Source organism: Bufo bufo, chromosome 1 (assembly GCF_905171765.1).
Source record: "Bufo bufo chromosome 1, aBufBuf1.1, whole genome shotgun sequence".
In the NCBI taxonomy this organism is placed as follows: domain Eukaryota; kingdom Metazoa; phylum Chordata; class Amphibia; order Anura; family Bufonidae; genus Bufo; species Bufo bufo.
Window position 1 is genome coordinate 589,674,285 of NC_053389.1, and position 25,654 is coordinate 589,699,938.

At 40.5% G+C, this 25,654-nt stretch overlaps 1 protein-coding gene across 1 annotated transcript in view; it reads left to right on the forward strand.

Moving 5' to 3' along the window:
- The window catches only part of LOC120986020 (protein phosphatase 1 regulatory inhibitor subunit PPP1R7 homolog), a 133,758-nt gene that overhangs the window by 63,460 nt on the left and 44,644 nt on the right, over nucleotides 1-25,654 (forward strand). Inside the window, exons 6-9 of the mRNA XM_040414299.1 lie at nucleotides 16,284-16,484; nucleotides 21,099-21,373; nucleotides 21,668-21,733; nucleotides 24,290-24,452. Of these exons, the coding sequence (XP_040270233.1) occupies nucleotides 16,284-16,484; nucleotides 21,099-21,373; nucleotides 21,668-21,733; nucleotides 24,290-24,452 (705 nt within the window). The remainder of the gene's footprint in view (nucleotides 1-16,283; nucleotides 16,485-21,098; nucleotides 21,374-21,667; nucleotides 21,734-24,289; nucleotides 24,453-25,654) is intronic.

Below are 25,654 nucleotides of genomic sequence, written 5' to 3' on the forward strand. Positions count from 1 at the left end.
CAGTTTTTTTTTTTGCGGGTGCCATGGAACGGACATATGGATGCAGACAGCCCCATTTAGGTGAATGGGTTCACATCCGACCTGTTAAAAATGCAGATCGAATGCCAACAATAACCATGGTCGTGTGCATGAGCCTTTAGGAAAGGATTGCTGGTATATTTTTTATTTGAGCATTTTGTATGTTTAGTGTTCCTTCAAATGTTAATTTGTTGTATGTATTAGAAAGTAGCATGAATTCTACATAATAAACTTTAGATATGCATGTAGTTGAAGAAATTAGTTTGAAGTGTGTTCCTTATTATCTATTATTTTCTGCCAGATGGCTGGTACTATGACTGTTTCATTTACTTTAACCTTTTCCTGACATGTGACGTATTATTACATCACATGACGGCCTGCTCTGGAGCGGAGTGGGCACAATAGCAACTAGGTAATGCCGATCGCAGACATTTAACCCCTCAGATGCCATGATCAAATGTGACCACGGCATCTGGGAGTGCAACAACCCAGTGTGTGTATCAGCTCCCCAGAATCTTGCTAGAAAAGTCATACATACCCCAAAATAGTATCAATGAAAAGTACAGATCACCCCGCAAAAGCTGAGCCATCACACAGCTCCGAACACATAACTACAAAACAGTTATAGGGGTCAGAATATGGTGATGAAAAGAAAAAAAAGATTTTCAAGGTTTTTATCTTTGTGGGACTTTGTTCACGAACAATCTTTCTTTCAAGGAAAGATCTTTCGTCCGACTATCGGGCGAAAAAATTAAACATGACCGACTTCTTTTCAAAAGATAATGGTCTGTCATCGGTTGGCTAAAACGACTGTAGATTTTCAACTGTAGACTAAAGTGTATTTTGCTTACCTTTAGTTCATGTGTTTGGTATAGTACTGCATAATCATCGGCTTTAATGTCCCTGTACAGAAGGAGAGACTTCATTCATTCCAAAAGTATGAGAAATATTTTGAAAGTGTATTTATTGAACTGGCAAGTTAGGGCAGATACTGAGATTAAAGTTATTATCCCTAAGGGCTCTTTCACACTTGCGTTCTTGTCTTCCGGCATAGAGTTCCGTCGTCGGGGCTCTATGCCGGAAGAATCCTGATCAGGATTATCCTAATGCATTCTGAATGGAGAGAAATCCGTTCAGGATGCATCAGGATGTCTTCAGTTCCGGAACGGAACGTTTTTTGGCCGGAGAAAATACCGCAGCATGCTGCGCTTTTTGCTCCGGCCAAAAATCCGGAACACTTGCCGCAAGGCCGGATCCGGAATTAATGCCCATTGAAAGGCATTGATCCGGATCCGGCCTTAAGCTAAACGTCGTTTCGGCGCATTGCCGGAGCCGACATTTAGCTTTTTCAGAGTGTTTACCATGGCTGCCGGGACGCTAAAGTCCTGGCAGCCATGGTAAAGTGTAGTGGGGAGCAGGGGAGCAGTATACTTACCGTCTGTGCGGCTCCCGGGGCGCTTCAGAGTGACGTCAGGGCGCCCCAAGCGCATGGATCATGTGATCACATGGATCACGTCATCCATGCGCATGGGGCGCTCTGACGTCACTCTGGAGCTCCCCGGGAGCCGCACGGACTGTAAGTATACTGCTCCCCCGCTCCCCGCTCCTACTATGGCAACCAGGACTTTAATAGCGTCCTGGGTGCCATAGTAACACTGAACGCATTTGGAAGACGGTTCCGTCTTCAAATGCTTTCAGTACACTTGCGTTTTTCCGGATCTGGCGTGTAATTCCGGCAAGTGGAGTACACGCCGGATCCGGACAACGCAAGTGTGAAAGAGGCCTAAATCGCATGAAGTTTACAATTGTAGGAAAACTGTACTTTTGAAAAGCAAATATTTTTCACTTTTGGACAGTGATGTAAAGATAAAGTATGCTGTACTTTTGAAGGGAACCTGTCATGTTAAACATGTTTGATCTGACTGTAGCCTGTTATAGAGCAGGAGCTGAGCAGATTGATACAAAGCAGATGAGACAAAGATAAATCATTTCAGAACTTTTTCCACCTTTTAATGTGACCTATAAACTGTACCACTCAATTGAAAAACAAACTGAAATCTTATAGGTAGAGGGAAGAAAAAATATAAAAATAAAATAATATGGTTGCATAAGTGTGCACACCCTTAACTAATACTTTGTTGAAGCACCTTTTGATTTTATTACAGCACTCAGTCTTTTTGGCTAGGAGTCTATCAGCATGGCACATTTTGACTTGTCAAGATTTGCCCACTCTCCTTTGCAAAAACACTCCAAATCTGTCAGATTGCGAGGGCATCTCCTGTGCACAGCCCTCTTCAGATCACCCCACAGATTTTCAATCTGATTCAGGTCTGGGCTTTGGCTGGGCCATTCCAAAACTTTAATCTTCTCCTGGTGTAGCCATTCCTTTGTTGATTTGGATGTATGCTTTGGGTTGTTGTCATGCTGAAAGATGAAGTTCCTCTTCATGTTCAGCTTTCTGTCACGACTGTGACTGATCCAGACAGGTCTGGGAGGAGAAGGTCGCAGCGACTTGCTACTCGCGATAGCTTGTGAGTTTGCTCCGTGGTTCAGGGTATGTCATCCGGGTTTTGCCTTGAACCTTTTTGTCCTGACTGGGAGTTTGTAGGCATCCTTCTCAGGTGAGTCCTGTCTGCCACTCCCAGCTACTATATTAGTTTCAGTTTCACTTGCAGTCATTGCCAGATATAGTCCTTACTTCCAGTGCTATTCTGACCTTTGAAGGAGATCGTTTGACGGTGTTGCTGTGGAGCTCTTGCCCGGCGTGGACTGTCGTGTTTGGGATCGCCTTCTCTGCTCGTGACTGGATAAGTCTATCTCTGCTGTAGATAGTTTGTTTGTTTGTTGCTGTCTTCCCCTGTTGTTCTCCTAGACGTGAGTGATGGTGACTAGTGCTCCCATCGGCCTTTCCCCAGTCTAGTCTTGTTAGGATGAGTGAGGGTTTAGACATCCTGCTCGCCGCACGGGTTCACACCCCGTCTAGGGTATCAGGGCAGACAGGTGCCAGCTTAGGGTTAGTCAGGGGTGGCCATTCTATTTCCCATCCGTAGATAAGGGTCCCCCTTCCCCCCCGTCTGGTGCGACACGACTGCTGCTGGGATAGCGGTCGTGACACTTTCTAGCAGAAGCCTGAAGGTTTTGTGCCAATATTGACTGGTATTTGGAACTGTTCATAATTCCCTCTAGCTTAACTAAGGCCCCAGTTCCAGCTGAAGAAAATCAGCCCCAAAGCATGATGCTGCCACCACCATGCTTCACTGTGGGTATGATGTTCTTGTGGTGATGTGCAGTGTTGTTTTTGCACCAAACATATCTTTTGGAATTATGGCCAAAAAGTTCAACCTTGGTTTCATCAGACCATAACACTATTTCCCACATGCTTTTGGGAGACTTCAGATGTGTTTTTGCAAAATGTAGCCTGGCTTGGATGTTTTTCTTCGTAAGAAAGGGCTTTCGTCTTGTTACTCTACCCCATAGCACAGACATATGAAGAATACGAGAGATTGTTGTCACATGTACCACACAGCCAGTACTTGCCAGATATTCCTGCAGCTCCTTTAATGTTGCTGTAGGCCTCTTGGTAGCCTCCCAGACCAGTTTTCTTCTCGTCTTTTGATCAATTTTGGAGGGACGTCCAGTTCTTGGTAATGTCACTGTTCTGCCATATTTTCTCCACTTGATGATGACTGTCTTCACTGTGTTCCATGGTATATCTAATGCCTTGGAAATTCTTTTGTACCCTTCTCCTGACTGATACCTTTTAACAATGAGATCCCTCTGATGCTTTGGAAGCTCTCTGTGGACCATGGCTTTTGCTGTGGGATGCGACTAAGTCAGGAAAGACCAACTAGAGCAGCTGAACTTTATTTGGGGTTAATCAGAGGCACTTTAAATGATAGACAGGGGTAATAGAAATAGCTCACTCCTATGTGATCAGGGAACAGGTGCTCTAGTCCAAATGGCTGTATCACCCTTACAGAGAAAAATATTAAAAATAAGTTAATAATACGGACTGACACTCTATATGTGTGGAAAAAATACAATATATAATGTGATCACACTGTTTTAATATCGCTAAAAATTATTAAAAATCACAATAAAATCACAGTATAAGAACAAAAAAATTGCAAAGCCATATGGTGGATATATAGAAGTCTATAGTTTTGATAGAAAGACACTCAAAAATCAAATGAAAGTTCCTTGTAACAATGAAAGTTCTTGTTAATCAAAACTTGAGCCAGTCTTTATGTTGTTCTTCTAAAAAACGTAAGGTGCAATTGATTTAAATGGATAAATGCTACTTTGTTATATAATTGCAACTACCGTCTTGCAAAAAGGATCCTTGGTAGGGATAGGTGGTCCCTATTTTGTTACTGCAGAATGTCCGGACCCAATTACCGCAGATGGTTGCAGGTAAGATGTTAATTTGCACTATATAGAAGATGCATAGGTCTTACCTTCTCCTAGTTGGTTGCGGTATAATGTATCCAATGTTTCGGCATTACATACCTGATATTCAAGTCGCTGCTGTAGGTATTGTCCCAAACTGTTCAAACAGACGCGGGCATGTCACGTGGTCTGTAGCGGGATTCCAACTTGTGTCTCACAGCGAAGTATCGCGGGAACTGATGCCGTAGGTTTGGAGAGAAATTTTGTTATATTTGGAGCGCTCCAGTAGTTCGGATATCTTTATCAGACTTTTGTAATCATCTGTATAGAGACCTCTTTGTTAGTCCGGTGGGAGTTATCAGCTTTCACGCCAGACGCGTTTCGGGGACCTCTTACCCCTTCCTCAGTGGCAGCCTTTCTCCCATTTTTGGACTAACTATTTATAGACCGCCCAGATCAGCCCAAAAGATGGTAAGGATTTAGCAACATGGCTTCAGCTGTTTTATCTGTATGCGGTTTTTATGCGGTTTCATTGCGTTTTTTCCTCTTCCTATGCGTTTTTTTGTTATAATGTGTCTCATGATTAATCTTAAATATCCAATGAAAAATAAATAAAGTGCCTTGATAATGAATGTTTCATATATCCATTTTTGATGTTTCGCAGATGTTCACTTATTCTTATTTTAAGAGATCGTTTCGTCCTGCCAATATACTGCTTTTGGCAGGGACATTGGATTAGATAAATTACACTGGAGGTATTACAATTTAGGAAGATTTTTATATTCATGGAGAAGGTATTTTGGGATGAGGTTATTTTGGTAGTCCTTTTTGGAAATTTTGTTATTTTGCAGCCTTGGCACTTTCCACACCTATAGAACCCCTTTAAACTCATCCAATTGGTCCTTATGCACCTTAGGTAGGCAATCCGGTCCTATATTGCCTACCTAAGGTGCATAAGGACCTGGTGAGCCCGCCAGGTCGTCCCATAATATCTGGCATCGGATCCTTAACTGCAAATCTCTCAAAATATATTGATTCATGGTTACAACCCCTAGTTAAGAAAACACAGTCATACTTAAAAGTTACCACGGAAGTTATAGAAACTCTAGAGGAACTGACGGTAGATGATGATTAGATCTTGGCAATGTTGAACATACAATCATTGTATACAGTGATCAATCACGATCAAGGTATCAATGCTCTCAAAATCCAATTAGAAAAAGAGAATTTTAAACAAGAACAATTGGAATTTATAACAGAAGGGGTTAGACACATATTGGAACACAACTATTTCTTTTTTGAGAAGAACTACTACCTCCAGATTACAGGGACCGCCATGGGCACCAGGTTTTCCCCCAGTTATGCAAATCTATTTCTGGCACATTGGGAACATTTATTTATTGATCCCAAAAGAGGGGGCAATCTTGTGCTCTGGCGGAGAAACATCGATGATGTAATCCTGATCTGGAGGGGTAATGAAGCTACTTTGCAGTCGTTCATTTCTGAATTAAATAATAATATATACAACTTAACTTTTACAGCTAGTATAAATAAAATGGAGACAGAATTTTTAGATTTAAATATTATTAAAAAGGGAAATGGATATGTATGTCGAACTTTTCAAAAAACAACAGCTAAAAATGGATATATACTCTATTCAAGTTGTCATTTACCACATTGGTTAATGAATGTACCATTTGGACAATTTCGTCGTATAAAGAGAAACTGCACTGAGGATTTACAATATCAAGAGGAAGCTCAATTATTAAAAGATACATTTATGAAGAAAAAATATCCTACACATGTTTTAGAAAAAGCACTTTTGAAAGTAAATGATATACCTAGAGAATCTTTTTTCATAAAAAAAATCGGAGGAATGTACAAAAAATAACAAAAATAATATAAAAAAAGATGGTACAGAACAATAGGTCCATTATTACCCATAAAACCTCAAATCACGTACACAAGAGCACAAAATTTAGGACTTAAAATTACACCTTCTATTAAACACAAACGAAAAAATCCTTCTTCCACTAACAATTGGATGAGTTTAAAGGGGTTCTATAGGTGTGGAAAGTGCCAAGGCTGCAAAATAACAAATTTTCCAAAAAGGACTACCGAAATAACCTCATCCCAAAATACCTTCTCCATGAATATAAAAAGCTTCCTAAATTGTAATACCTCCAGTGTAATTTATCTAATCCAATGTCCCTGCCAAAAGCAGTATATTGTCAGGACGAAACGATCTCTTAAAATAAGAATAACTGAACATCTGCGAAACATCAAAAATGGATATATGAAACATTCATTATCAAGGCACTTTAACCACTTCAGCCCCCAGTGCTTAAACACCCTGAAAGACCAGGCCACTTTTTACACTTCTGACCTACACTACTTTCACCGTTTATTGCTCGGTCATACAACTTACCACCCAAATGAATTTTACCTCCTTTTCTTCTCACTAATAGAGCTTTCATTTGGTGGTATTTCATTGCTGCTGACATTTTTACTTTTTTTGTTATTAATCGAAATTTAACGATTTTTTTTGCAAAAAAATGACATTTTTCACTTTCAGTTGTAAAATTTTGCAAAAAAAACGAGATCCATATAGAAATTTTGCTCTAAATTTATAGTTCTACATGTCTTTGATAAAAAAAAAATGTTTGGGTAAAAAAAAAATGGTTTGGGTAAAAGTTATAGCGTTTACAAACTATGGTACAAAAATGTGAATTTCCGCTTTTTGAAACAGCTCTGACTTTCTGAGCACCTGTCATGTTTCCTGAGGTTCTACAATGGCCAGACAGTACAAACACCCCACAAATGACCCCATTTCGGAAAGTACACACCCTAAGGTATTCGCTGATGGGCATAGTGAGTTCATAGAACTTTTTATTTTTTGTCACAAGTTAGCGGAAAATGATGATTTTTTTTTTTTTTCTTACAAAGTCTCATATTCCACTAACTTGTGACAAAAAATAAAAACTTCTATGAACTCACTATGCCCATCACGAAATACCTTGGGGTCTCTTCTTTCCAAAATGGGGTCACTTGTGGGGTAGTTATACTGCCCTGGCATTCTAGGGGCCCAAATGTGTGGTAAGGAGTTTGAAATCAAATTCTGTAAAAAATGACCTGTGAAATCCGAAAGGTGCTCTTTGGAATATGGGCCCCTTTGCCCACCTAGGCTGCAAAAAAGTGTCACACATCTGGTATCTCCGTACTCAGGGGAAGGTGGGGAATGTGTTTTGCGGTGTCTTTTTACATATACCCATGCTGGGTGAGATAAATATCTTGGTCAAATGCCAACTTTGTATAAAAAAAATGGGAAAAGTTGTCTTTTGCCAAGATATTTCTCTCACCCAGCATGGGTATATGTAAAAAGACACCCCAAAACACATTCCCCACCTTCTCCTGAGTACGGAGATACCAGATGTGTGACACTTTTTTGCAGCCTAGGTGGGCAAAGGGGCCCATATTCCAAAGAGCACCTTTCGGATTTCACTCGTCATTTTTTACAGAATTTGATTTCAAACTCCTTACCACACATTTGGGCCCCTAGAATGCCAGGGCAGTATAACTACCCCACAAGTGACCCCATTTTGGAAAGAAGACACCCCAAGGTATTCCGTGAGGGGCATGGCAAGTTCCTAGAATTTTTTATTTTTTGTCACAAGTTAGTGGAAAATGATGATTTTTTTTATTTTATTTTTTTTCATACAAAGTCTCATATTCCACTAACTTGTGACAAAAAATAAAAACTTCCATGAACTCACTATGCCCATCAGCGAATACCTTGGGGTCTCTTCTTTCCAAAATGGGGTCACTTGTGGGGTAGTTATACTGCCCTGGCATTCTAGGGGCCCAAATGTGTGGTAAGGAGTTTGAAATCAAATTCTGTAAAAAATGACCTGTGAAATCCGAAAGGTGCTCTTTGGAATATGGGCCCCTTTGCCCACCTAGGCTGCAAAAAAGTGTCACACATCTGGTATTGCCGTACTCAGGAGAAGGTGGGGAATGTGTTTAGGGGTGTCATTTTACATATACCCATGCTGGGTGAGATAAATATCTTGGTCAAATGCCAACTTTGTATAAAAAAATGGGAAAAGTTGTCTTTTGCCAAGATATTTCTCTCACCCAGCATGGGTATATGTAAAATGACACCCCAAAACACATTCCCCAACTTCTCCTGAGTACGGCGATACCAGATGTGTGACACTTTTTTGCAGCCTAGGTGGGCAAAGGGGCCCATATTCCAAAGAGCACCTTTCGGATTTCACAGGTCATTTTTTACAGAATTTGATTTCAAACTCCTTACCACACATTTGGGCCCCTAGAATGCCAGGGCAGTATAACTACCCCACAAGTGACCCCATTTTGGAAAGAAGAGACCCCAAGGTATTCGCTGATGGGCATAGTGAGTTCATGGAAGTTTTTATTTTTTGTCACAAGTTAGTGGAATATGAGACTTTGTATGAAAAAAATAAAAATAAAAAAATCATCATTTTCCACTAACTTGTGACAAAAAATAAAAAATTCTAGGAACTCGCCATGCCCCTCACGGAATACCTTGGGGTGTCTTCTTTCCAAAATGGGGTCACTTGTGGGGTAGTTATACTGCCCTGGCATTTTCCAGGGGCCCTAATGTGTGGTAAGTAGGTAAATGACCTGTGAAATCCTAAAGGTGCTCTTTGGAATATGGGCCCCTTTGCCCACCTAGGCTGCAAAAAAGTGTCACACATCTGGTATCTCCGTACTCGGGAGAAGTTGGGGAATGTGTTTTGGGGTGTCATTTTACATATACCCATGCTGGGTGAGAGAAATATCTTGGCAAAAGACAACTTTTCCCATTTTTTTATACAAAGTTGGCATTTGACCAAGATATTTCTCTCACCCAGCATGGGTATATGTAAAATGACACCCCAAAACACATTCCCCAACTTCTCCTGAGTACGGCGATACCAGATGTGTGAAACTTTTTTGCAGCCTAGATGTGCAAAGGGGCCCAAATTCCTTTTAGGAGGGCATTTTTAGACATTTGGATACCAGACTTCTTCTCACGCTTTGGGGCCCCTAGAATGCCAGGGCAGTATAAATACCCCACATGTGACCCCATTTTGGAAATAAGACACCCCAAGGTATTCAATGAGGGGCATGGCGAGTTCATAGAAATTATTTTTTTTTGGCACAAGTTAGCGGAAATTGATATTTTTAATTTTTTTCTCACAAAGTCTCCCGTTCCGCTAACTTGGGACAAAAATTTCAATCTTTCATGGACTCAATATGCCCCTCACGGAATACCTGGGGGTGTCTTCTTTCCGAAATGGGGTCACATGTGGGGTATTTATACTGCCCTGGCATTCTAGGGGCCCTAAAGCGTGAGAAGAAGTCTGGAATATAAATGTCTAAAAAATTTTACGCATTTGGATTCCGTGAGGGGTATGGTGAGTTCATGTGAGATTAAATTTTTTGACACAAGTTAGTGGAATATGAGACTTTGTAAGAAAAAAAAAAAAATTCCGCTAACTTGGGCCAAAAAAATGTCTGAATGGAGCCTTACAGAGGGTGATCAATGACAGGGGGGTGATCAATGACAGGGGTGGTGATCAATGACAGGGGGGTGATCAATGACAGGGGTGGTGATCAATGACAGGGGGGGTGATCAATGACAGGGGGGGTGATCAATGACAGGGGGGTGATCAGGGAGTCTATATGGGGTGATCACCACAGTCATTGATCATGCCCCTGTAAGGCTTCATTCAGACGTCCGGATGCGTTTTGCGGATCGGATCCATCTATCAGTGCATCCGTAAAAATCATGCGGACATCTGAATGGAGCTTTACAGGGGGGTGATCAGGGAGTCTATATGGGGTGATCACCACAGTCATTGATCATGCCCCTGTAAGGCTTCATTCAGACGTCCGGATGCGTTTTGCGGATCGGATCCTTCTATCAGTGCATCCGTAAAAATCATGCGGACATCTGAATGGAGCTTTACAGGGGGGTGATCAGGGAGTCTATATGGGGTGATCACCACAGTCATTGATCATGCCCCTGTAAGGCTTCATTCAGACGTCCGGATGCGTTTTGCGGATCGGATCCATCTATCAGTGCATCCGTAAAAATCATGCGGACATCTGAATGGAGCTTTACAGGGGGGTGATCAGGGAGTCTATATGGGGTGATCACCACAGTCATTGATCATGCCCCTGTAAGGCTTCATTCAGACGTCCGGATGCGTTTTGCGGATCGGATCCATCTATCAGTGCATCCGTAAAAATCATGCGGACATCTGAATGGAGCTTTACAGGGGGGTGATCAGGGAGTCTATATGGGGTGATCACCACAGTCATTGATCATGCCCTTGTAAGGCTTCATTCAGACGTCCGGATGCGTTTTGCGGATCCGATCCATCTATCAGTGCATCCGTAAAAATCATGCAGACATCTGAATGGAGCTTTACAGGGGGGTAATCAATGACAGGGGGGTAATCAATGACAGGGGGGTGATCGGGGAGTCTATATGGGGTGATCACCACAGTCATTGATCACGCCCCTGTAAGGCTTCATTCAGACGTCCGGATGCGTTTTGCGGATCCGATCCATCTATCAGTGGATCCGTAAAAATCATGCGGACGTCTGAATGGAGCTTTACAGGGGGTTGATCAATGACAGGGGGGTGATCAGGGAGTCTATATGGGGTGATCAGGGGTGATCAGGGGCTAATAAGGGGTTAATAAGTGACGGGGGGGGGGGTGTAGTGTAGTGTAGTGGTGCTTGGTGCTACTTTACTGAGCTACCTGTGTCCTCTGGTGGTCGATCCAAACAAAGGGGACCACCAGAGGACCAGGTAGCAGGTATATTAGACGCTGTTATCAAAACAGCGTCTAATATACCTGTTAGGGGTTAAAAAAAACACATCTCCAGCCTGCCAGCGAACGATCGCCGCTGGCAGGCTGGAGATCAACTCTCTTACATTCCGTTCCTGTGAGCGCGCGCGCCTGTGTGCGCGCGTTCACAGGAAATCTCGGCCATCGCGAGATGACGCATATATGCGTGACTCTGCGCAGGGCTGCCACCTCCGGAACGCGATCCTGCGTTAGGCGGTCCGGAGGTGGTTAAAGAAGTCCATAACAAAGACTCAAAAGGCATGACTTTCATGGCGCTGCAAAAAAATCGATAAACATTGGCGAGGAGGCAAACACATAGAAAAGATGTCTAGGGCCGAATCAAGACTCATTTTGATTTCGGCAGCCTCATCCCAATGGGCCTAAAAGCTGAACTAGAAATTTTCAGCTTCCTGTAAATTATGGGGTTACATGTCTGTCATCCGACGGAGAGTCTCATGTCTGGCTATCAGCACTGAGACTCTCCCTTGGAGTCAGACATGTACCCCCTTTGTCATCATACAATGAACATTATTCCACCTTGAACATTATTCCATCTTGAGCTAAATACTTCTCTGTATGTGTATTTACAACCATTTCCCTTTCATTTTATTACGGTTTTTACTATATATTATATTATGGTCTCTATTATATATTATATTATAAAGCTAGTAACAATTTGTGTGTATTTATAATTATGCTCTCTTTTTTCTGTGTTCCATTATGGATTTTATTATGTCCCATGGATTTTAATGGATTTTAGAGTTAAATGTAATATTTGATCTGTTTTTGAACCAAAGCAATATGATGCAATATTTATTTTTCATTGGATATTTAAGATTAATCATGAGATACATTATAACAAAAAAACGCATAGGAAGAGGAAAAACCGCAATGAAACCGCATATAAACCGCATACAAGATAAAACAGCTGAAGCCATGTTGCTAAATCCTTACCATCTTTTGGGCTGATCTGGGCGGTCTATAAATAGTTAGTCCAAAAATGGGAGAAAGGCTGCCACTGAGGAAGGGGTAAGAGGTCCCCGAAACGCGTCTGGCGTGAAAGCTGATAACTCCCACCGGACTAACAAAGAGGTCTCTATACAGATGATTACAAAAGTCTGATAAAGATATCCGAACTACTGGAGGGCTCCAAATATAACAAAATTTCTCTCCAAACCTACGGCATCAGTTCCCGCGATACTTCGCTGTGAGACACAAGTTGGAATCCCGCTACAGACCACGTGACATGCCGGCGTCTGTTTGAACAGTTTGGGACAATACCTACAGCAGCGACTTGAATATCGGGTATGTAATGCCGAAACATTGGATACATTATACCGCAACCAACTAGGAGAAGGTAAGACCTATGCATCTTCTATATAGTGCAAATCAACATCTTACCTGCAACCATCTGAGGTAATTGGGTCCGGACATTCAGCAGTAACAAAATAGGGACCACCTATCCCTACCAAGGATCCTTTTTGCAAGACGGTAGTTGCAATTATATAACAAAGTAGCATTTATCCATTTAAATCAATTGCACCTTACGTTTTTTAGAAGAACAACATAAAGACTGGCTCAAGTTTTGATTAACAAGAACTTTCATTGTTACAAGGAACTTTCATTTGATTTTTGAGTGTCTTTCTATCAAAACTATAGACTTCTATGTATCCACCATATGGCTTTGCAATTTTTTTGTTCTTATATTGTGATTTTATTGTGATTTTTATTCATTTTTAATGATATTAAAACAGTGTGATCACGTTATATATTGTATATTTTTTCCACACATATAGTGTGCCAGTCCGTATTATTAACTTATTTTCAGCACTTTAAATGATGGCAGGTGTATGCTGACTCCTATTTAACCTGATTTTGAATGTGATTGTGTCACGAGGGTGTCAAGAGCCACGTCTGACTCCGTTATACCCGGGGTCAGGAAGTCGCAACGGAGTAAGACGTGGCTCTTGACACCCTCGTGACAGATTGCTTAATTCTGAACACAGCTACATCCCCCCATAAGAAGTTGTGCACACTTATGCAACCACATTATTTTTTATTTTTTTTTGTTTTCTTCCCTCTACCTAAAAGATTTCAGTTTCTTTTTCAATTGAGTTTTACAGTTTATAGGTCACATTAAAGGTGGAAAAAGTTCTGAAATGATTTATCTTTGTCTCATTTTTTTACATCACAGAAACCTGACATTTTAACAGGGGTGTGTAGACTTTTTATATCCACTGTGTGTATATACACTCACCTAAAGAATTATTAGGAACACCATACTAATATGGTGTTGGACCCCCTTTTGCCTTCAGAACTGCCTTAATTCTACGTGGCATTGATTCCACAAGGTGCTGATAGCATTCTTTAGAAATGTTGGCCCATATTGATAGGATAGCATCTTGCAGTTGATGGAGATTTGAGGGCTGCACATCCAGGGCACAAAGCTCCTGTTTCACCACATCCCAAAGATGCTCTATTGGGTTGAGATCTGGTGACTGTGGGGGCCATTTTAGTACAGTGAACTCATTGTCATGTTCAAGAAACCAATTTGAAATGATTCGAGCTTTGTGACATGGTGCATTATCCTGCTGGAAGTAGCCATCAGAGGATGGATACATGTTCTCATTATGTTTACGCCAAATTCGGACTCTACCATTTGAATGTCTCAACAGAAATCGAGACTCATCAGACCAGGCAACATTTTTCGAGTCTTGAACAGTCCAATTTTGGTGAGCTCGTGCAAATTGTAGCCTCTTTTTCCTATTTGTAGTGGAGATGAGTGGTACCCGGTGGGGTCTTCTGCTGTTGTAGCTCATCCGCCTCAAGGTTGTGCCTGTTGTGGCTTCACAAATGCTTTGCTGCATACCTCGGTTGTAACGAGTGGTTATTTCAGTCAACGTTGCTCTTCTATCAGCTTGAATCAGTCGGCCCATTCTCCTCTGACCTCTGGCATCCACAAGGCATTTTTGCCCACAGGACTGCCGCATACTGGATGTTTTTCCCTTTTCACACCATTCTTTGTAAACCCTAGAAATGGTTGTGCGTGAAAATCCCAGTAATTGAGCAGATTGTGAAATACTCAGACCGGCCCGTCTGGCACCAACAACCATGCCACGCTCAAAATTGCTTAAATCACCTTTCTTTCCCATTCTGACATTCAGTTTGGAGTTCAGGAGATTGTCTTGACCGGGACCACCCCCCTAAATGCATTGATGCAACTGCCATGTGATTGGTTGACTAGATAATTGCATTAATGAGAAATAGAACAGGTGTTCCTAATAATTCTTTAGGTGAGTGTGTATATATATATATATATATATATATATTTATAAAAAAAAATCTTTATTTAAATCCGTGACATGAACGCATAGCACCCGCACTGAATCCTGACCCATTCATTTCAATGGGTCTGTGTACATGACGTGAAAAACGCAGCATGGTCTATATTCTGCGGATTTTTTTACGCAGCCCTGGCCCCATAGAAGTAAATGGGGCTTCAGTGAAAAACTCATTGCATCCGCAAGCAAATGCGGATGCAATGCATTTTTCACTGATGGTTGCTAACAGATGTTGTTTGTAAACCTTCCGCGTAAAAAACGCATCAAAGCAAATAGGGGAAGTTATAGACCATACAAGTATGTCTACTAGCAGACAAATGGGAAACGGAATATGGCAGAAATGCCTCCTCCAAAGCGTATCATGCAAAATGGATGGCATTTATACAGGCGTTCTGTCAGGAGGAAGAAGGGAGAAATCTGATATGAATAGGCAGAATTCTGTAATTATATAATCCTATAGATAATATTCACCTCTATCAAACATCCTCATTTTCTCGGGTAATACCTTTGAGTAAGTTATGAATAAAATGAGAAAGCTAATTTTCTTTATTATGACAACATCAGCATCTAAGTTGGGTTAGGGAGGTGGGAGGGAAAACAATGTGGATACTGGATATGCATTATATATTTTTTACTGTAAGAGTTTGAAATAACATGATGTAAAGGCCATATAACTTTTACTTGTAATGTCTCAAGTGTCATATAATGTATATTTATGAAATGACTGATATATTATGAAAATTTCAATAAAATATGTTTAAAAAAAAACAAAAACGCATCAAAATGCAATGCACCCGCGCAGAAAAAAACTGAACGCAATCGCAGACAAAACTGACTGAACTTGCTTGCAAAATGCTGCGAGTTTTACTGAACGCACCCGGAGCCAATCCATCACACTCGTGTGAAAGAGGCCTAAAAGTCTGGTGGGTATTCTTGTCAGTGACCGGCAGCTCACTGGACATCTAAGCATAGAAAGAGCAAAGATTTCAATCAATACGTTACAAGCTCTACTGACTCTTTTCTCTCAAAACTGTATATCAATATACAATACTCAGCTCTCTTTCTATACCATGATGCTAGTAGACAGGATAGCATTTTAGTGGTGTCAGGTTCCCTTTAAATGTCAACTAGTTATGATATATCTGTACATATTGCTGTACATATGGGCTCTCTAATGGCTTTGTAAACCATGGTGATGTTGACAATGGAGTTTCAAGGATGAGAGGAAGGCAAAATCTACATGCGGTGCAATGATTGCGCTGCATAACGGTATTTCATTTGATGTTGTGGGTGAGATAATTCCATTTTCCACATTTATAGTTGAACCTCAAATCTGTTGTGTCACTGTTAAAAAATGGAAAACCCTGGTTGTGCTGAAGTTCAAAAACAGGTTAAAATGATAGATTATTGAAAACATTTTAGATCTACAAAGACCAAGATGAATTTTGTTTTTCCTAATTCCTTCAAAAACATAAGTCTCCCACAATGGACAACCAACCCCATTGATTTGTATGCATCTCTCACTGGCATCACTGAGTGTTTTGGCAGACTAAAGTCAATGAAACCTTTAGGCAGTTTGAGTTTGATTTATCATTTATCACTTCTGTACTGCTACATACATTTACTGTAGCTTTTGTTCTCTTAACAGTTATATTCTCTTGATGGAATTCAAAATCTTCCTAAACTCTACGAATTATATGTTCATCACAATAAGATCACCAGCCTTCTTCCTCTTGCTTCCTCTTTAACCCTCAACATCCTTGATGCCTCCAATAACAGTATCAGTTCCTTAACAGAAACAGTACAAGCATTGTGTGGACTCCGACATCTCAGTGAACTGAAATTGAGAGTAAGTGTTTACCAAAATGAGCCTGTCACCAGTAAATTCACCATTAAACCAGGTACAATGCCTTGTAAGGCTAGCTCATCTGAATGTAACCTTTCACGTAGCAATCTGTTCCTTTATTCAGGAGAAAAGTACTTTGAATCCATATGCAAATGAGCAGGTAAGTGCATTTAGGACAGACCCAAGCCACTTTGTTCACCTTTGATTTTCCTGCTTCCTCTGCCAGCTGCTCTTTTAGCCAGGAACCTAAGTGAAATCATTATATTCAGCTGAACAAGCCCTACAAAGCATTGTGCCTGGTTTAAAAGTGCATTTCCTCATATGTAATATTCTTACCTTGGAATTTCTACCCCTATTTTGAGATTCTGAGATCATGATCACATCCTTATTGACTTCAGGTCATATGACTGTCTGTAGCGACCAGTTTCAAAGTTTTATATTTAAATGTGAGGTAGCTTCAGGATGTCTGTTTATTCTCAGAAAGACCCTTAACCTCTTCCCGACATCCGACGTACATGCACAGTGGATGTCGGATCTTTAATGATGGCGCCCACTCTGGAGCAGAGCGAGTGCCTTGGCAACCGGGTGACTGCAGTTTCACACAGCAGACACCTGTGGCTAATGTCTGTTATCGGTGGTAATGCCGATCACAGATATTTAACTCCTCAGATGTCATGATCAAATGAGAGGCTTAAAACCTGGAAGCGCATGCTTCCCAGGGAGGAACGCCTTCCCTGGGCAGAGACCGGGGAAGACGGGTGGCAGCACTAAATTGTAATATAGCAATTTCTGTTTAGGTTAACAGAGAAAATTCCATTACTTTATACAAATTGCAATCTGATGATTCCATGTTGGGCTCCACTTGAGGATCTAAAAAAAAAAAAGTAGAAAAAAATATAAAAATTCAAATTACCCCCCTTTCCTCAATTTTCCTCCAAATAAAAATAAACAATAAACAAAATAAACATTATGGGCATTGCCGCTTGCAAAAATGCCCGTACTATTAAAGCATAAAAAAGTATCCCATACAGCGAATGGCGTAACAAAAAAATTTGTCTGATTCACAGTTTTTTCATCACTTTACCTCCCCCAAAAAATAGAATTAAAAGTGTTTAAAAAGTAATACACACCCCATAATGGTATTATTAAAAACTACAGATAGTCTCCATAGACATAACTGTAAAAAAGTTATGGGGGTCAGAATATGTCGATGAAAAGAGAAAATTTATTTTTTATAAAGTTTTTTTTTTCCAGTATGAAAGCACAAGAAAAACTATACATGTGTGGCATCGCTGTAATCATACATAATGAAGAGCACAAGTCAGTTTTTTCCAATTACACCCCATTTGGAATTTTTTTTAGAGCTTCCCACTACATCCTATGCAATATGAAATGGTGCCATTAGAAAGTACAATTTGTTCCTCAAAAACAGGCCCTCAGACGGCTATGTGAGCGGAAAAATAAAAAGGTTATGGCTGTGTGAAGGCAAGGAGCAATTCCAATTCCAGCTTGCTGTACCTGTTGAAAAATCATACTCACGTGTTCCCCACTGCTACAGCTCCTTGGGGTCCCTCACTCCCTTCAGTAGTCTTTTGGTCGACCTGCTGTAAACTTTCAAATGGTTAAACCAAAATAGGTTACAACAAAAGAAAATATTAATCAGTTGAGAGCAATAAGTCACCTGCGGACCCCTCAAAAGCTAAGGCTACTTTCACACTTGCGGCAGTGTGATCCGGCGGGCAGTTCCGTCGTCGGAACTGCCCGCCGGATCCGCCGATCTGCCGCTGACTGAAAGCATTTATGAGACGGATGCGGGTGCGGATCCGTCTCACAAATGCATTGCAAGGACGGATCCGTCTCTCCGCTTGTCATGCGGACCGACGGATCCGTCTTGTACATTTTTTCACATTTTTACCAATCTGCGCATGCGCATGCCGGAACGACGGATCCGGCATTCCGGTATTCTGAATGCCGGATCCGGCGCTAATTCATTCCTATGGGAAAAAATTTCAGGCAAGTCTTCAGTTTTTTTTTCGCCGGAGAGAAAACTGTAGCATGCTGCCGTTTTCTCTTTTGCCTGATCAGTCAAACCGACTGAACTGAAGACATCCTGATGCAAACTGAACGGATTACTCTCCATTCAGAATGCATGGGGATAAAACTGATCAGTTCTTTTCCGGTATAGAGCCCCTGTGACGGAACTCTATGCCGGAAAAGAACAACGCAAGTGTGAAAGTAGCCTAACTCAGCAATAATTACTAGAAAAACCTACAACAAAACACTGAGGCTATACAGCTGTAATTAAAAAACTATTTTATTGAGAATATATTAAAAAATACCATATACACAGACGTAAAAATACTGAGTGCGGTACATAAATGGGAGATGTATATCATGAGTATAACCGAAAAGAGGTAAGAGGAGGGAATATTAAGAGACCACAAAATGGGCATCTATACATGTAAAGTGCCAAGTGCTATGCTGGTAATATGCAAAACAAGCCCTATTATATACCAAAGGCAATATCCCCATCCTGCCTACAAATGCAACTCATTGGAAGGGCTTTAATTTAAATAGAGCCCTCCTACAGGAAGAGCCGTGCCCCCAGATGAAGGTGTTCCACTAAAACGTGGTCTCTCTGAGGAGATATCATCATTATATGGGTATGTCACAATTTTGATATATTTTATGTTTGTAGGTAGGTTGGGATATTGCCTCTGGTATGCAACAGGGCTTGTTTTGTACATTCAGCACAGCACTTGGCACTTTATAAACTATGGACGCCTGTTCAGTGGCTATTCTTTAATATTCCCCTCCTATACCTCCTTTTTTGGACATATTTACGACATATATTTTCCAGCTGTGTACCGCACTTAGCACTGGTCCGTACATAGATATGTCATAATCTTGGTATATCGCATGTCATTTTGTATTTGTAGGCAGGTTGGGGATATTGCCTTTGGTATATAATAGGGCTTGTTTTGCATATTACCAGCATAGCACTTGGCGCTTTACATGTATAGATGCCCATTTTGTGGTCTCTTAATATTCCCTCCTCTTACCTCTTTTCGGTCATACTCATGATATACATCTCCCATTTATGTACCGCACTCAGTATTTTTACATCTGTCATCTCTTTGTGTATATGGTATTTTTTTTACATATTCTCAATAAAATAGTTTTTTAATTACAGCTTTATAGCCTCAGTGTTTTGTTGTAGGTTTTTCTAAACTTTAGAATGGACTGGGTCACATGTGCAACTGCAGTCAATGACTAGCCTCACTGGTGACATGTCCCCAAGCGGAAGACTGCTGAAGGTTGTCAGGGACCCAGGGAGTTGGAGTGGTAGAGAGCAGATGAGTATGATTTTTAAAACAGATACAGCAAGCTGGGAATGAAAGTAAAAAAAGTAAAAAAAAAAGCTGTACAACCCCTTTAAACCTATGGATCCTTTTACGTGGATCAATGATCTGTCAGATTATTGGGAAAGACCTTTGCATAAATGCTTATTCCCAATAATCTGCCAATTTAAAAGGTGTTGGCAATCACCCGATGAACGAGCAAACACTTGTTCATCGGGTGATCATATTGTTCTGCCAGCATGAAAAATTGTTCCTGTGCAGCAGATTCTGGTGTATAAGCGATTACTGTATCAATCGCGTGTCCCCATACAGCAGAAGTGATTGCTGCATGTAAGAGCAGCCATCATCTCCACTGATGATCTGGCAGTGATCAGGAGCGTCTGCTCAGTTCCTGATAAACTGTCAGATCATCGGTCTGTGTAAAAGGACCCTTACTCCACTAGTAAAAACTACCTTTCTTCACGTCCTTCTCTCTGAAGGTTCTCTTTTTTTGAAAGCTGTCAGTTACTTCCTGAATCAGTGACCCTTCTCTCTATACAACAATAGACACATTGGAGCAGATTTACTATAACTGGTATTTTATACGCCAGTCTTAGTAAAAAGTCTGTTTTGAGTAAGCAAATTTATTAAGCGTTTCAGATCTCTTATTATATTTGATGCATCTTTTGGCAGTATGTGTGGCAGAAAACGAAATATACACCAGCTATGAGCTGGGGATACATATCAGCTATAATTTTCTGTCATAAATGATGCCAGGATGCAGGAAGCCAAACCCCCTCCAAAAAGTTACAAATTATAGCACAGATATGGCAGGCACTACAATTTGTAGCTTATTACGCCACTTTTGTGGCCTAAAACCATTAATAAATCTGCCCCAATATCTGTGGTCACGTGTAGTTATTTTGTGTAGCACCGAGGAATTCACGAGAATGCCTGGACGCAATCTAGGAGGCCATTTATCAAGGATACAAAGAAGAAGAATCTGGTGACCACAGAATTTTAAAGCTGGTATGAAGTTTGTGGTAATGTACTAATGACTAAAACTCAGCATCCATTTGGAGTTGATCTTTCACCCAAATACATTATAGGCTATATCTTTTTACAATGCACCTGGTAAGGTGCTGTCTAGTCAAGAAAAGTGCAGAGTAAATTTCCTTCAGATTTTATTGCACTAGTGTGTGGCTGTGGTTTTATTTCCACTTAGGAAACATAGTATGCATTCTTTGAAAATTACCCTTTATTTGTTTTGCAACAGGGAAATCCTGTGGCTCAAGCTAAAAGCTACACCACGTCATTTAATCAGCGCACATCTGTACGCATCCTGGATAATTGTGTTCTAAAAGACTCTTCTGATATTGAGCATTTACCACCATATCAATCAATACTTAGACAATCGCTGAATAATCTAAATGGAGAAAGCTACACAAGAGAAAAACTGAAGGATTCAGTTAAGAAAACTCTAATGGAGAGACTTAAGAGTAAACAAGATGCAGTAGAAAGTAGTATCCATCATTTCCACACCAAGATAATGTGAGAATGCAGCTTTTTTAATATTAGACAACTTTTCTTCTCTCTTTGGTTGCATGCATTAACCATAATTTGAGATACTTGGGGCCTCATACTGGTGATCGGGGCAGTTTCAGTAGTGAGATTTAACACTATTTATCACCCTGCAAATAGGAGATAAAAGTTTATTTTGGTGAAAAGCCCTTTGAATGTTTTTGTTGCCCCTTTAGTTAATATGATTTGATTATTTTAGCAAACCCACTTGCACTTATGATTTATCTAGCTTTATATATAAGTGGTACATTGTTTCAATTGCAGGGATTTACAAGAGGAGCTAATTGAATCTGAAGATACAATGAAAGTCGAGATGGAAAACTGTATCAGGTAAATACACAGTTTGAAGTAAAATAAATGTTGTCATAAAATGTGTAACATCATTTTGTGAAAGTTAACATATATTAATCGACAAGCAAAATAACGCAACCAGATAGAAATGTTGGATTGCTGCAGAACTCTGCATGCAGCTATGTCTCAGGCAGATACGTAAATGATTACGAGTGTGGTCTGATTAGACACTGCTTCCACACTGCCCTATAAAAAGGCTTACTTTTGGGTAGTGTACCTCTTGGGGAGAGATCATTGACTGCTAGACATGCCTCTAAGATGCACTTGAAGACATTTTGCCAGACAGACTTGAAAGGGTGCGCATCATTGGACTGAGATAGTTGTTTCAATGAATTGCCCAGCATCTAGGCTGTTCTGACCTAGCTGTTAGGAGTTGTTGGGGGTAGTGGTTACACTAGAGCCAGGGGCGTAACTTCCAGAGCGACAGATCAGGTGACTGCTATGGGGCCCAGGGCAAGAGGGGGCCCAGTCTTAGTTGGGATTATCTCCTCTTCTACTGGAGGTGAAAACTTGGTCAGGACTCTACCCTCTAAAGGAAGAACTTCTAGCAAATGACCGTGGGAAAAATGGCCCAAGGGTCATTGAAAAGGGTTTAGGCAGAAATCCTTCTGCCCTGTGTGGGGGGGCTGGTTTGATCCTTGCTATGGGGCCCTTACTTCTCTATGTATGCCACTGGCTAGAGCACACACACACACACACACACAGAACAGGCTCTGGGCAGCATGACAGACTAGCAGTAAAGAGGATTGTTTGATCAAGCACAAGCAGCTCCCACAGTTTTGTTGTTCACCATCCAGACACAGGTGGCATCTTCACTTACATATATCATTATTACATTCACACACGCAAAGTTGCATTCAATTCCAACAACTGCTTCTTGGTTTGTTATTTTTGGCCAATTAATATATATATATATTTTAAGTGTATTTGTTTTATTGTTGTAAGTAAGTGGAAAACCACTTTAAAACTTGAAACCGAACTCGGCTTCAGTACTGAGGTACCAGTGAAGTCAATTACCGAAATTCTTCAACAAAGTCACTCGCGACTTCATAACTAACTTCGGCTCATCGGAGCCCATGCATTTTAATACTGTACGGAGACGGATCTCCGTACAATATTAATCAGAAGCAATGTCAGAAAATATTATTTTACTGAAAAAGTAGTAGATGCGTGGAGCAAAGGTCCAGCAGATGTGGTTGGAAAATAAACAGTAAATTAATTGAAACAGGCCTTGGATAAACATATATCTATGCTAATGAGAAAAATAAAAATAAATAATGGCCGACTAATTGGTCCAGGTGGTCCAGCCATCAATCATCCATGTTTCTAAAGTGCCCAGATATATTGCAGCAGGTGCTCGTGAATGCTTCAATTCCTTTAGGCAGTATTATATAATTTGTAAGAACAGTAATTTTTGCTCCAGAGATGCTGCAAAGACAGGAAGTTGCAGACATAGTAAACCATTTTGGAAACTTTTGGTCACCTACCTGCATATATACTGTAAATACACTATACTGTTGGTCTTGGCTTTAGCATTAAGAAAACATATATCATTGTTTTGTTTTAGAATCTAAGGAAATTAGATTAAATATTTTTTATTCTGATACACTGAGCTTGTACAGTATTTAAACTCCTGCATCCTCTTCAATCTCAGTTTCCGTAGAGGTCCCCTACCAAGGAGAAAGTGATGGCACATCTAGTGAAATTAGTAATACAATAAATGTACAGTAATTATACAATAAATATAGATAACTGTTCCATGGAACAACAAGCAAACACTGGGACCTTGAGAATTAACTGATCTCACTTTTGGGTGCATGAATGAATCCTTCTGATTTAGTAGTAACTGTAAATGTTTTCTCCTCCCTACACCTACTAGTCTCATGCATGTTACTTCTTGGTTTAATAAACAACTAGAAAAGCACTCTACATGATAACTTATTTTTATTTTATTTTTTTTGTTCACTTTTATAGAGCTAACATATTCTGCAGCACTCTACAGACAGTATCATCACTTTTGTCCCCAACGGAGCTTACAAGTTCCCTATCAGTATAGGAGTGTGGGAGGAAGTCAAAGTACCCAAGGGAAACCCACACAAGCATGCAGAGAACATACAAACTACATGCAGTTGATGTCCTTGGTTGGTGCTGCTAAACACTGAGCCTCTGTGCTGCCCAATGAGCTATGTGAATTCGATATAGTGAAATATATATAAAATATGGTAAGAGTTAGTTTGAAGCTGTCTTCTGGTTGGGTTCTACAGTAGTTACTCACTGAAGAAAGCACTTCACAGCAAGTGACCACCTCCTGGACACTTGTGGGAGAGGCCCTTGGTGAAATAAAGCTTAATTTTCCCAGTCCTACTGATAACAAGAGCTGACATAAAGGTAGGATTACCCAACGTGTCATGACCCTGCCTAGTTCTGTAGGCAGTTTTGAAGGATCAAAAGTAATAACAGATGACTTTTATAGAATGAACTCAGATGACAAGCAAAAGATAAAGTAATTCGTAATACAATTTGCTTTTATTGTAGATATATTGATGCCATTCCACAGGAAGATTTCCTCAGTATAGATCCGTACAAATTTCAAAGGGCAACTAACCAGTATTTATTTACCAAGTTCTGGGAGAAGAGGGAAAATGGGAAGAGAAAGCCTGAAAAAGCATCTTTCAAAGACCTGACAAACCCTGAGGAGGTAGGATTTTACAATAAGTATAATTATAATGTACCCTTAAAATCATTGATAATATATGAACTTGTATAAATATAATGACAATATTGTACATGAGTGTAGTGATACTCCTGGTAAGGGAGCACATGCACCAGGTTAGCCAGTCATCAGAATGGGGCCTACAGAAATCCATGCACATGCTGCAGAAACCACCTCATTCACATACAATATATGGAACTGATTTTCAGTCATAGAAATATGGCCTGCTCAGAGGGTCTGTTGTTATGTTCTATCTGGCAACATACAAGCCTCTTTAAGTACAGAATATTCAGAATTCTAGTTTTTAGAAAGTTGAATCATAAAAATAACACTGCTGTGGTAAATTAGTGACAGCAAGGTGACCTACAGGAGGTAATTTATTAAGACTGGTGGCAGTGCGCTGGCATTGTGTACGGGTGCTGGCCTCTACATAACTTTGGCAGATCCACCGCCGCTTCAAAGTCTATGCCAGCTCCCTTGCTGGCATAGATTTAGACCATTTTCTATGCCTAAAACAGGTGTAGAAAATGACCCTTCCCTGCCCACGCTACGCCTACTTTCTTAGACCTGGCATCGCAGATTGAAGAGTAAATAACCTTTGCACCGCAATCTGTACCAGAAATATGCCTAATATAGACATGCTCTATGTCTAGTTAGTAAATGACCCCTAAAGTGCATAAGACTACAGTGACCCTCATAATTGTTAAATTGAAGAAGTTTGGAAAAACCAAGACTTCCCTAAACTAAGTAATCACAAGAGAAGGACCTTGGTAAAAAAGTCGACCAAGAACCAAATATTCACTCTGGCTGAGTTCCAAAGATCCTTTGTGCAAATGGTAGAAACTTCCAAAAGGACCTCAGACTGTGAGAAACAAGATTATCTGGTCTCATGAAACCAAGATTGAACTTTTTGGTCTCAATTCTAAGTGTTAGCGACTGAAATAAGCAGACTAGCAAGATGTGAGGGACAGCTGAATGTAGCAAAATATGTATTCTTAATGGCAACCTGATCCAGCATGCTCTGGTCCTCAGACTGGGCCGAAGGTTCACCTTCCAACAAAACAATGATCCTAAGCACACAACTAAGACAACACAGGAGTGGCTTATGGATAACGCTGTATATATCCTTCAGGGGCCCAGCCAGTGCCCTGACTTGAACCCAATCAAACATCTCTGGAGAGACCTGA